We start from the raw sequence: 13,011 nt of genomic DNA, 5'->3' as shown, positions 1-13,011 counted from the left end.
AATATGCTTCCAACATTTAGATACACCCATGTTGGTGGTGTATATATTGGCAATTCTTTCAAGTTTCTGATGTTTTGATGCTCCATCAAGACAAAACACCTTCCGGTAATCTTTTGTCTCTCGAAATCATTAAATCTCTCTGTCTGCCATAGGCACCATATCTTTGGCTCGCTTCTCCTTGCCAATTGCATAACCTATGTCTTCCCAATTCCTTCACGTTCAAGCTATATGTATCTTTATAGTTGAAGGAAATTCTATTCACAACATAATGTCTAGCTTCTTAAGTTTTTTTGTTTGTTTGTTTGTTTTCTTGTGGACCATTTTTGCCTTTTTTTTCAATTTTTTAAAAATTTTTATCTAGTCCAACAATCTGTATGTACTGAAGGGAGAATTTATCCTGAATGCTTGAACATTATTGATACGTAGGAGGTTAACTTTCTATTTTGGTTGGTTTTAGACTTGGATTCTCTGTGCCTTTCCCCTTTATGGTATTTTTTGGGGGGTTGTTTCCTTTAGTTAATTCCTCACTTCGTCTGCATTTTTTTATGTCTCTTTTGTGTGTGTGTGTGTGTGTGTGTGTGTGTATGATGTCTTTGTGTGTTCACGTAACACATGATTAAATTTAAAAAGATAGGAATTTGGTCTTTTATGGATAGAAATTCAATTGGATATGCCTTGAAAACTCACATTCCATCACTTTCAGCCACATTTCCTACAAAGAATGTCACCTTGTGTCCTTTTTAATAAACACGTATTCTCACAAACCTGCCTTCAAACAAACACCACATTTTGTGTGCCTGGTTAGAATTGTGTGGTTTTTCCCTCTTTCCTTTGGTTTTTCCTATGTCTCTTGAGTACCATGAGAGAGTGAAATCGTCTGTTATTTGTCTTTCTGAGACTGATAGATGTGACAAGGCCCAATGCTCTCCACAACACTGCCATATGAGGCAAGTGGGAAGAATTTATTCTTGCTTATGACTCAGTAAGAATCTGTGGTGAATTTGGAGGACAGTGAGATAATAGTAGTGTCTGAGAATTTCAGCCTTGTCTTCAGCCATGAACACAACTGGAAGATGACCACATCAACTGTACTTTGGTGGAAATTGACCTAAAGCCTACAAAGTAAACTCAACATCGAAAGAGAAAAGAAGTCACAGAGACTATGGGAGAAGATTGGAGACTTTGCTCAGGAGATATATGGGCGGTTGGTGCGTCAGAGGACAGTGAGCTAATGAATAAGACAAAGGCACAGGAAACAGAGCACACTGGGAACCCACAAGGAGCATGTTTCCCAATGCCATTGGCTCTGACCAGCAGAGGGTCTGAAGGGCACGAGTTCTTGCCAACAAAGGGCCATGAGGCCTGGAGATTTCAGATCAGTAGGCTCGGCAGACATAGATTTGAGAGAACACTGTGTTTCTCCTGCAGATGACACCAACTAGAACCAGGTGCACATAGCCTGGAAACCATGATCAGAGAAATACCAGGAGACACAGTGGGAAGAGAGGGGGTTGTGGCTGTGCATCCATAAGAGGGAGTGTTTGTGGAGCTTACTTGATGGGGGCACAAGAAATTTAGGGCTCTCGTGCCATCAGCATCAAAACCGAGCAACCTGCCCAAGACAGGACAATGAGAATATTAGATGCCTAAACTGCAAACACGAAATCCCAAATGTGGAACACTTGGAGAACTGCCTTCCTCAGTCCAAGTTGCTCTGGTCCAGGAGAACAGGCTCTCCCATGGGGGACTAGAAGAAAGTCCTGCCACCATGCTCTCTCCTGACCACAGCATTCTGCAGGTCTTCATGCTGTTGAGTTGGTTAAACGTCTCCTCTCACAGGCTCAAACGTCTCCTCTCACCAGAGCTCATGAAATTAAACCTCAGAATATTCAGCCCAGACAGCAAACACACCAAATGGTAGGCAAGGAGAGTCTATGATGATGACGGGCCTCAAGGGCAGTGGAAAACCACAACACAACAGCAAAGGGTATGCATATTACACACACACACCCGGGACTCTGACAAAGAGTCCAGTACTGGGACAAAGGCCAGACGTTGAGTACTCCATTATTTCCTCTTCCTAAAGAAATTACCCTTGGGCGCCTGGGTGGCTCAGTGGGTTAAGCCACTGCCTTCGGCTCAGGTCATGATCTCAGGGTCCTGGGATCGAGTCCTGCATCAGGCTCTCTGCTCGGCGGGGAGCCTGCTTCCCTCTCTCTCTCTCTGCCTGCCTCTCCATCAACTTGTGATTTCTCTCTGTCAAATAAATAAAGTCTTTAAAAAAAAAAAAGAAAAGAAATTACCCTCACAGTAGACAACGGAATGGACTTTTCAAATACAGAGAAGAATACAGACACCTAGATCCAATGCATAGATGGAAGAATCAATTGATTCTGAGGAAAAATATCAGGAAATGATCATGGCCAGGCAATCGGAGTGAAACTTCTACATATAAAACGCCCGTAGGAGGATTGAAAGCAGTGGCCAGGATACACCGTGTACATCAGAAAACACAGAAGATATCAAGGAGTCTCGAACCACAGTGTTAAAACTGATTATAATAAATAAATAAATAAGAGTTCCTTATGAAAAGATTGATAGCAGACTGGATGCAAAGTCTTGGAAGCTGGCAGAAGTAGAGGGTCTAATTCGTGACCTTGAAGAAAAAGACTGGAAAAAAAGGAAACAAATCCAAAGAGAGAGGAAGAATGATGGAACATGAAAATGAGCTTAGAGAAGTCTTTGATTCCAATGAATGGAAAGAGATGCCTATGTAGGTGAACTAGGAGTGAGAGAGCAATAGTCGGCTGAACATGTCTTTGAGAAATCAGAGCTGAAAATGTCCCTCATCTAGGAGCAGGAACAGAGATCCAGATTCAGAGGCACAGAGGCCACAGAAGCAGAGCACCACAAGACATAGTATCATTCCCTCTACAAAAGCTAGCAAGAGAGGAATTCTCTTTACCCAGATATGCATGGGAGAGTAGTTCGTCTGAAAGACCCTCACTCCGCACCCAAAAACCAGACACCACGTCTCCACTGGATGCAAGTCGCAAGAGGTGATTTATTGTTTACACAGGCGCCTGCGTTCACATCAGCCTCCTGTGGACTGAGCGTGCCAGGCTAAGCTAGGGAGCAGATTATATAGGGCAGGGTTGGGGTGGCGGGAAGCGAGCTTACAGAAGCAGATGCATGGCTACAGGGATCTGATTGGTTTATTTAAATCAAGCATAGTCAGGCGTTTCGTTCAAGGCAAGGACACAGCCGTTTGTTCTGGTGGGCCTTGCCTCAGCTCTCTGGAAAGTCCCAGGTACACTCTGTTCCTCATTTGTCTTCCCTTTTGACAGGCCGGTTGACCATAGACATCCTGGTATGTGTTGCCATCCGGCTATGGGGACAATAGGTTACTTAATCAAGCCTTCAGCAAGGGGAGAAGGGGGGGTTTGGGGACATCAGGTTACTTAAACAAGCCTTTAGCAAGGGGAGAGGGGTCTTTCATTCCCCCATTTTTCTATATCATGGATAGAATCTTATATCCATTCCCTTTGTTCATGAAGTAAGTCAATATGAGAGCCGGTCTGTTTAATTAGTTGATACTGCTGTGTCCGCACCATTGTCTGGATTACTGACAAGCGATCTTTCATGAACTGTACGAGTTTATTTAAGATGCAAGGGCCGATTGAAAGAATTAGTAGAAGTATAATAAGGGGCCCTAAAATGGTGGACAGTAACGTGGTGAACCAAGGAGATCGATTAAACCAACTTTCAAACCAGCCTTGTTGGGATTCAAAATCTTTTTTTCTTTGGGCTAGTCTTTCTCTGAGTTTATCCATGGTTTCTCTAATAATTCCAGTATGATCAGCATAAAAACAGCTTTCCTCCTTGAGGGCTGCGCATAATCCTCCTTCTTTTAAGAACAATAGGTCTAGTCCCCTCCTATTTTGTAGGACCACCTCGGAGAGGGAGGTTAAGGATTTTTCTAAGGCAGTAATTGATTTTTCTATAGCTTCTAAATCAGCAGTCATGGCAGCCTGCAAATGCATAAGCTGGTTGCTTTGGAGTAGGGCAGAAGTTCCCGTTCCGATACCTGCCGCTATTCCCCCAATTCCTAGTAATATGGCTAATGTTAGGGTAAGGGGTTCCCTTCAATATCTGTTTTTACCCTCATAGAAGTTGAGGATAGTCTCCTAACTGTGGTAGGTGATTCAAGGCCATAATTGGACTAATACACAGTAATCTGCGGTGGTATTTAGGAGTTGGGCAGAAATACAGGGAGTCAAGCTGGTGTTACATGCCCAATAGGTTCCGTTGGGGGCTTCTAAATAGTAGTTACTGGGAGTGATGGTAGTTGTCATGTTGCATAGTGTCTGATGGGAAGTTGGTATTTTGCCTAAACATAGTCCTTGACCTGATACTTCAGGGAGAGTTAACTTGTGGCTAGGAGTAGAGGAACAGGCAGTGGGGAGGGGAAGTATGATTGATGAAGTTAGCAGCTGTAGCTACACCTTCATAATAAGGGGGGCTAGACACTAGGCAGAGCCAACAATCCTTAGCAAGAATGGGATTAGAATAATTGAGGGCTTGGTACGCCCCTGTTATCAGGTTAAGGAGTCCATCTCCAGTACCAGGAGAAAGTCTGTCTGAAACCGATGGTATTGATGAAGAAGCATTGGGGGGGGGGGCTGTGCGAGGTGGGATGATGGTGACGGCGGGTGTTAGGCGGGGGCCCTTGGGATGAGGGTTAGGGGCTCTCTGATCTGGCAGGACCGGATTAGGCCCTATGGTGGCAGAGGGAGATTCTATAGAGAGTTTTATAGTAAATATGAGTCCCTCATAATAATTTTCTTTATAGAGTCTAAGGCCCCAGCTATACCCTTTTGTCCAGTGGACTGCTTTCTTTCCAGACTCTGTGAAGGTAATCTTAAGGGGGTGACACCATGCATTTTTACAGTGTTTTCCGTCGTTTTCTCAGTCCCAGAAATTTCCCACCTCATGGGAGTAGTTGGCTTTTACAGTGATGAAATCCCAATGCGAGATGGGTTTCCAATAGACATTACCTGTAGTTTCACATCCCCAGGCTGCGCAGTAGAAGTCACCAGGGCCTCCACATTTATAGGCCCGTCCACTAGCAGTATTACTTCTTGGCGCGGGGCAGACATAAAAGGGGAGTGCACTAAGTTTGTAGCGTCGTGGTCCGTTTCCACATCCCCCGTTAGGGGGCGACATTCCACTACTTGTAGAGGATGTCAGTGGATTTTGGGGATCATCGTGTTGACGTATGTCCCAAGACCCCATAGCCAGTTTACAGAGATCCAGATACAGGGTAGGCCACCATGTATTAGGGGTGTGCTGGGCCGTACTGGACCCGATAACTCTCCTCGTTTGGGAGAGAACCTGCCAGGTTAATTGCTTGGAGAGATGTGGACTGGTACCTTTGATAGGGGAAAGGAGAGAGAATAAGCAAAAGAATAGAACTAATGGCGAACGAGTCTTATCTTTAGTGGGTTTGGGGAGCGTTGGACGGTCCATTCCGAGTTCTGATGATGTTCGGTCTGTCCGTCCAGGTGTGCTGCCTTCACATGGGAGGCGTGGATCCAGGCTGCAATCCCGTCAACTTTTAGCGCCGTGGGCGTTGTTAGGAGCACCGTAGGAGGTCCTTTCCAGCGGGGTTCAAGGTTCGTGGCTTGATGCCTGTGGAACCAGACAGTATCCCCGATTTTGTAGGGATGGGGTCGCGACGGGATGTTAAGTTCTTCCTGGTAGGCTGCTGCCAGGGATTTCCAGACTTCTTGTTGCACCAGCTGCAAAGCTCGCAGATGGGCCTGTATGGAGGGGGAAGGGGAGTGAGTAGAGATATCTGCCTCAAAGAACGTGACAGCTGGAGGGGGAGCACCATAGAGGATTTCGAAAGGTGTCAGACCGTGAGGGCCAGGAGTGTTTCTGGCCCTATAGAGTGCTAGAGGCAGGAGCTGGACCCAATCTTTAGAGCCAGTTTCAAGCAGTAATTTAGATAGAGCCTCCTTGATGGTTCTATTCATTCTCTCTACTTGTCCTGAACTTTGGGGTCTGTAAGCACAATGTAATTTCCAATCGATCCCCAAAAGCTTGGCCACCGACTGACTTACCTGGGAGACAAAGGCAGGCCCATTGTCTGACCCCAGTACCTCAGGCATTCCATACCTTGTGAAAATCTCCTCCAATAACTTCTTAGCAACTATGTTGGCAGTCTCCTTCTTGGTGGGGAAGGTCTCTGCCCATCCTGAAAATGTGCCTAGAAAAACTAAGAGATATCTATATCCATACATGCCGGGTTTGATCTCGGTAAAGTCAATTTCCCAATGTGTGCCAGGGCGGTGACCGCGTACTCGGACTCCTGGTCCGATACAAGTTTTTCCAGGATTGACTTGGGCACACGCTGTGCAATTTGCGGTCGCTTGTCGAAGGAGGAAGTTTCATTTGGGGAAATAGTTTTCTAAATTGGCCCTATCCATTAAAGATTTCATTTTGTTTGCACTTAGGTGAGTCAGCCGATGGAGGTGATTTATTAGTTCCTTTGCCATTTTAATGGGCATTATGGCTTTTCCTTGATATTCCCATCGGTTTAGGGCCAGGTTGTAATTGGCCCCCAACCTCTGCATGATGTCTAAGTCGGTTTTTTCATAATTCCAAATGGGGGCGTCATTGGTTTCCTCTGTCTCAGTGAGGATGGTAACAGTCAATAGTTGAGGCCCTAAAGCTGCCCGTCGGGCTGCTTCGTCGGCCAAGCGATTTCCTTTGGCCTCTGGGCTATTTCCTTTTTGATGGCCTGGGCAGTGCATTATGCTCAGCTTTTTGGGAAGAAATAAGGCCTTTAGTAGGGCCAATATTTCAGTTTTATTTTTAACTTCTTTTCTGTCGGAGGTCAGTAGTCCTCTCCTCCGATAAATTTCCCCATGAATATGGGCGGTGGCAAAGGCGTATCTGCTATCTGTGTAAACATTAAGTATCTTACCTTCTGCCAGTTGGAAGGCCTGGGTTAAGGCGATTAGCTCTGCCCGTTGTGCTGAAGTGCCTCCTGGTAGTGCACTTGCCCACACAATTTGAGAGTCGGTCGTGATGGCGGCTCCTGCCCGTCGTTCTCCATCCTGCAGGTAGCTACTGCCATCCATGTACCAGGTCAGGTCCGCATCCTTCATGGGCTGGTCAGTTAGGTCAGGTCATGTCCCATGCGTTTCCACAAGGATCTGGTGGCAATCATGCAAGGGGGCTTCCCCAGGGGTGGGTAGGAGAGTTGCGGGGTTGAGAGTCACCACAGGTCCAAACTGGATTCTGTCTGTGTCCAGGAGGAGGGACTGATAGTAAGGCGAGCATTAGATAGCCAGCCGTCTGGGGGTTGGCGAATTAAAGATTCCACTGTGTGTGGAGCCAGGATTGTTAAAGACTGTCCCAAAGTCAATTTGGTTGCATCCTTCATTAGGACCGCTATGGCTGCTATCATTTTTATGCATGGTGGCCATCCTGCTGCCACGGGGTCTAACTTCTTAGAGAGGGAGGCGATAGGGCGTCTCCAAGGCCCTAGTCTTTGAGTTAGAACCCCCTTAGCAAACCCTTGCTTTTCATCGACAAACAGGTCAAAGGGTTTAGTTATGTCCAGCAGGCCTAACGCTGGGGACTTGAGGAGCGCTTGTTTAATATGATCGAATGCCTGCTGTTGTTGTTCTGTCCAGACGAAAGGGGCATTCTGCTTGGTCAAGGGGTACAGGGGAGCCGCTATTTCTGCAAACCCAGGGATCCATAGTCTACAGAATCCCGCCGTCCCTAGGAATTCCCGCAATTGCCTGTGGGTTTGGGGCGTTGGAATGCTGGATATAGTCTCTTTCTTTGTGGCCGTTAACCATCGCTGGCTGTTATGCAATTCATAACCCAGGTAGGTGACCTTAGTCTGGCAAATCTGGGCCTTCTTTGCGGATGCCCTATATCCCATTTGGCCAAGGGTTCGTAGGAGGTCCACAGTACCTGTTTGACAGTCCTCCTCATTTGTTGCTGCCAGTAAGATGTCATCGACATATTGGAGTAAGATCAGGGAGGGATGCCTTACCCGGAAATCAGCCAGGTCCTGGTGAAGGGCCCCATCGAATAACGTGGGGCTGTTCTTAAATCCTTGTGGCAGCCTTGTCCAGGTTAACTGACCTGAGATTCCCAATTCTGGGTCCTTCCACTCAATTGCAAAAATGGGTTGACTCTGGGGACTTAATCTCAAACAGAAGAAAGCGTCTTTTAGATCTAGGACGGTATACCAGGAGTGGGTCGGAGGCAAGGTGCTAAGTAGGTTATAAGGGTTAGGCACGGTAGGGTGGATGTCTTCTACTCGTTTATTGACCTCTCTTAGGTCCTGGACCAGCAGGTAGTCATTTGTACCAGGTTTCTTGACAGGTAATAGAGGAGTATTCCAGGGAGACCGACATGGGGCCAAAATGCCCTGGTCTAATAGCCGCTGTATGTGCGGTCTAATGCCTTGATAAGCCTCGTTAGACATAGGATATTGTCTAACATTGACAGGTATGGCTGTTGCCTTCAATTGTATATGAGTGGGGGGCTGCTGGATAGCTAATCCCATTCCTCCTGTTTCCGCCCAGGCATTTGGGTAGGATGAGAGCCAGGATTTTATGCCCCCCTTAGGTTGGGGGGCTTTTTCATGCAGTATATATTCTTCTTCTAATTGTAAGGTAAGTATGTGCAAAGGAGTCCCGTTGGGGCCGGTCACTGTGGGTCCCCTTGGTGCAAAATGGATCTGGGCTTTTAGTTTAGTCAATAGATCTCTCCACAGGAGTGGGTAGGGACAATCAGGCACGTGGAGGAACGAATGAGAAACTTTACCTGAGGCCAAATGTACTTTCCTTTCTGTGGTCCAATGGTATTGTTTCCCTCCGGTGGCCCCTTGAACCCATGCCGTCCGGTCACTCAATGGTCCTGGGGTTTTGGTTAAGACAGAATGTTGTGCCCCGGTATCTACCAAAAAGGTAATTGGTTGCCCCCCAACAGTTAGGGTTATCCTGGGCTCGGGGGGGGCTCCTGGCCCTAACATCCCTAGTCCTTTTCTAGGGCCATTAATCTTGTGACCTGTCTGATATTTTCCTTGGGGTTATGGGGTCTTTTTGGGCAGTCTTTGACCCAATGTCCTCTTTCTTTGCAATAGGCACATTGGTCTAGATCCACCCGAGGCTTTCTCTTGTCTCCTTCCTTGCCTGGCTTTCCTGTTTCTGACCCTTGATTGCCTTGCACTACGCCGGCCAAGATCTTGCTAAGTTCCTTATTTCGCTTACGCTCCCGTTTGTCTTCCTTTTCTTCAGCCTCCTTTCTTAGCCTTTCTTCCTTTTCTTCCTGAGTTTCTCTCTTATTATAATTTTTTTCTGCCTCCTTTAACAAATCTTGCAACGAGAAATCTTGTAAATTCTCCAGTCGCTGTAACTTATTTCTAATGTCTGGCGCTGACTGCCAAATGAATGCCATGGACACATTTCCTCTCTGTTCATGACTGTCAGGATCGAAGGGAGTATATCTACGATAAGCCTCCTTAAGTCTTTCTAGGAAAGCAGTTGGAGATTCTTCTGAGCCCTGAGTGACCTGTCTTACCTGAGCCAAATTGGTGGGGCGGTGCCCCGCATTATGGAGGGCTGCTATGAGTAACTGGCGATAAAGATTTAGGTGGGTCCTACCTTCAGCCGTGTTGAAATCCCAGTCAGGAAGGATCAAAGGAAAGGCGGCATCAATCACGTTCGGGAGTTGGGTAGGTCTTCCATCGTCTCCCAGAACATTTTTTCTGGCTTCCAGGAAAACTTTTTGTCTTTCCTCTGTAGTGAGAAGAGTCTGAAAGAGCTGCTGGCAATTATCCCATGTGGGTTGATGCATAATTAGAATGGACTCGATTAAAGCGGCCAAAGCTACGGGGTCCTGTGAGAAGGAAGGGTTATGATACTTCCAGTTATATAAGTCTGAGGCCGAGAAGGGCCAGTATTGAAGTTGATTGCCTGGGCCCCCCCCCTTGGCACAGGGGAAGAAGCTTGGAAGACCCCTCCTGTGCTGGTTCCTTGCAACTCCTAAGTCTTTCTGCCATTGGGGTGGTGAGGGGCGGCGTTCCTCTGCAGGTTATCAGGTTCTTCCTCAGATTCTGAGGAATTTGGTGTTTGTGCCGGTGGAGGGGGAGACTGGTGGGGGGGGTCCTCGGTTAAGAGGTCTATTAAGGGGGAGTCATCAGGAGGAAGAATCCTCTTTGGCTTAGGACGCCGGGAAGAGGCAGAATCACCTATTACAGGATATAAGTTGGAAGAAATAGGGGGTTTGGGAGGATTGGCAGGACATAGGGGAACAGGGGGAGCGGAAGGTATTGGGGAAGGGATAGAGTTTGGAAGGGGCTTAGGCTTTGGATGAGCGAAAGGAGAGACCCAGGGAGGGGGGTCATCAATTAGACTTTCCCAGACTACTATGTAAGGGACTTGGTCCGGATGGCCCTGGGGTCCTTGACTGAAGATCCGCTCCTTGACCTGTAAGATAACAGTGATGTTAAAGGTCCCATCTCTGGGACATCCAACATTAAAGGTGGGCCATTCAGAGGTACAGAGGGTCTGCCATTTTCTTCTTTTGATCTCCACTGACAGATTGTTAGCTCGGATCTGAACGTCTCTCCAGTGACCTAATGTGAGACTCAAGGGGGTGGTAATGGTCTGCCCCATTTTGTAGCCTTGGAAAGAAAGAAAAATTAATCACAGACACTTAAGACATTAATAGAACAATTTAGACATAGGAGACAAAAACAGATATCGCTGCGCGGCTTCGGTTCAAAACCGAAAGTACGGATTCGGACAGTCAGGAGGAACATAGAAGTTCTTCCGTGACTTACAGATGGCCCAAGATAATGGACCTTTTTAGATCCCCCGAGGCGTCCCCTGGGGTGGCAGGGGAGAAGTCTGTGTTCGTCAACTCCTTCTCAAGCTGCCCAAAATACAGAGCAACAACATTGTTTAAAACATAAAAACAGACAAACAGAGAGACAGGAACACAGATGCTGGCCAGCTTACCTCCCGGTGGGGATCGGTTGGAGTCTTTCTTTGGTGGGAGTCCAATTGATCTCGGTGGAACCTCCAAATGAAAAACCCTCACTCCGCACCCAAGAACCAGACACCACGTCTCCACTGGATGCAAGTCGCAAGAGGTGATTTATTGTTTACACAGGTGCCTGCGGACACATCAGCCTCCTGTGGACTGAGCGCGCCAGGCTAAGCTGGGGAGCAGATTATATAGGGCAGGGTTGGGTTGGCGGGAAGCGAGCTTACAGAAGCAGATGCATGGCTACAGGGATCTGATTGGTTTATTTAAATCAAGCATAGTCAGGCGTTGGGTTCAAGGCAAGGACACAGCCGTTTGTTCTGGTGGGCCTTGCCTCAGCTCTCTGGAAAGTCCCAGGTACACTCTGTTCCTCATTTGTCTTCCCTTTTGACAGGCTGGTTGACCATAGACATCCTGGTATGTGTTGCCATCTGGCTATGGGGACAATAGGTTACTTAATCAAGCCTTCAGCAAAGGGAGAGGGGTTTTTCAGTCCATAGCCAAGTCACTGACTTCAAGAGTACAAGCTAGACCAGCACTAGAAGAAGGTCAGATAGAGCAAGCAACACTAGCCCAAGCCAAAATCATTAACCCCTGCATTTCTGAACAATGATAGAGAAGTGGTTCTTGTGTAGAACTAGAAGGTATTAAGAAGAGAAAGACTGGGTCCCGGGGTGTGTCCATCAGTTCACAGGCGGCTTTCAGCTCAACTAATGATCCCAGGGTCATGGCATTGACTCTGGTCTCAGGTTCCCTGCTCAGGGGCAAGTCAGCTTCTCCCTCTCCATCTCCACCCCTTGACTGTGATCTCTGTCTCTTTCTGTCTCTGTCAAATACGTGCATGTACAGCATTTGACAAAAACCAAAAACAAAACCAGTGTACAAGGATTTACTGGTGCCAGAGGATGTTTTATTTAATTTGGACCTAGGTCCCTATGGAATGCAACCAGGTTTAGAGCACCTCCCACCATCTTAAAATGCCAGACCTTTGCTCTGAGCTCCCTTGTTCTTTCTCCAGTTCCATGTCTTCGTGGACTCCTCACCAACCTGTAGCAGCCACTGTCTGACCTGCTGTAATGGCCCCTTGTTGACCCATTGTTCATCCTCTTCTGGCTCCATTAGAACATGCCCATCTTTGGCAAGAGGCACTGTTTCCTTATCGCATGAAAAAATTTGGGGGATGGTCATGAGAGAGTTAAGGCAGGCTTGTGCTGCCACATCTCCCTTCAGTTGCCCAGAGGGTAGCAGCACCACCTTGTGGGCATTCTCAATGTTCTTCGACATTCGATCCTCTTCAATGTGTCTTTTTGGAGATACAAGTTGTCATCCTGACTCAGGCATGAAAGTCTTTCAGATGGCTTCACTTGGGCTATGGGTCTCTTCCAAATTGCTCCATGCTTGCTCCTGTAGACTCCAAGTATATGCATCTGTCCGGAACCTAAGGGTCTAGGATGTACAGTATGCCTTTGGGGACTTTTTTGAAGATTGGGAGGATGTTTTGGCTGATTTTTGGAGATACTGGAGGTACTTGTATCCTCGATGTTGAAGACTTCAGCCATGTATTTGGCATGGTTGTGGTGTTCCCTTTGAGCTTTCTTTGCGTGAACTTTCCCTAGTCAGAAGCACCCTGATTGGGTGGGAGGCACATACACATGTAAAGGACATGGAGTTCCTCCCCCGAGTCTTTGTCTGAGACATGATTCTTTCTTGGCCTTTCATGGGTAAGGTGGAATGGTGGATTCTTGCCTTTCTCCAGAATCCAGATGGCTGGTACTGACTGTCACGACAATGGACTACAAATTTGGCCATGGAGAAAGTAACACCAACTCGCTTCACAAACTGCCTTGGTTAGAGACCAGAGGCGGATCCAGAGGTTTGCGAGGGCTTGGGATCTTCTTGGCCCACCCACTACTACAGCCAAGTGTAGAT

General features: G+C 47.2%; 1 protein-coding gene across 1 annotated transcript; it reads right to left on the bottom strand.

Annotated features, from left to right (window-relative positions):
* Positions 1-4,923: 4,923 nt before the first annotated feature.
* Positions 4,924-12,366, bottom strand: LOC116583937. The gene is given in 5 exon segments (XM_032331958.1): positions 4,924-6,599; positions 6,672-7,342; positions 7,345-9,045; positions 9,048-10,118; positions 12,069-12,366. Coding segments are annotated over 5 exon segments (4,866 nt in total). The 3' UTR covers positions 4,924-5,474.
* Positions 12,367-13,011: the final 645 nt, after the last annotated feature.

The sequence above is a fragment of the Mustela erminea genome, chromosome Y (assembly GCF_009829155.1).
Source record: "Mustela erminea isolate mMusErm1 chromosome Y, mMusErm1.Pri, whole genome shotgun sequence".
NCBI lineage: Eukaryota > Metazoa > Chordata > Mammalia > Carnivora > Mustelidae > Mustela > Mustela erminea.
Note: the sequence above shows the minus strand (reverse complement) of the source record. Positions and strands in the feature narration are given on the sequence as shown.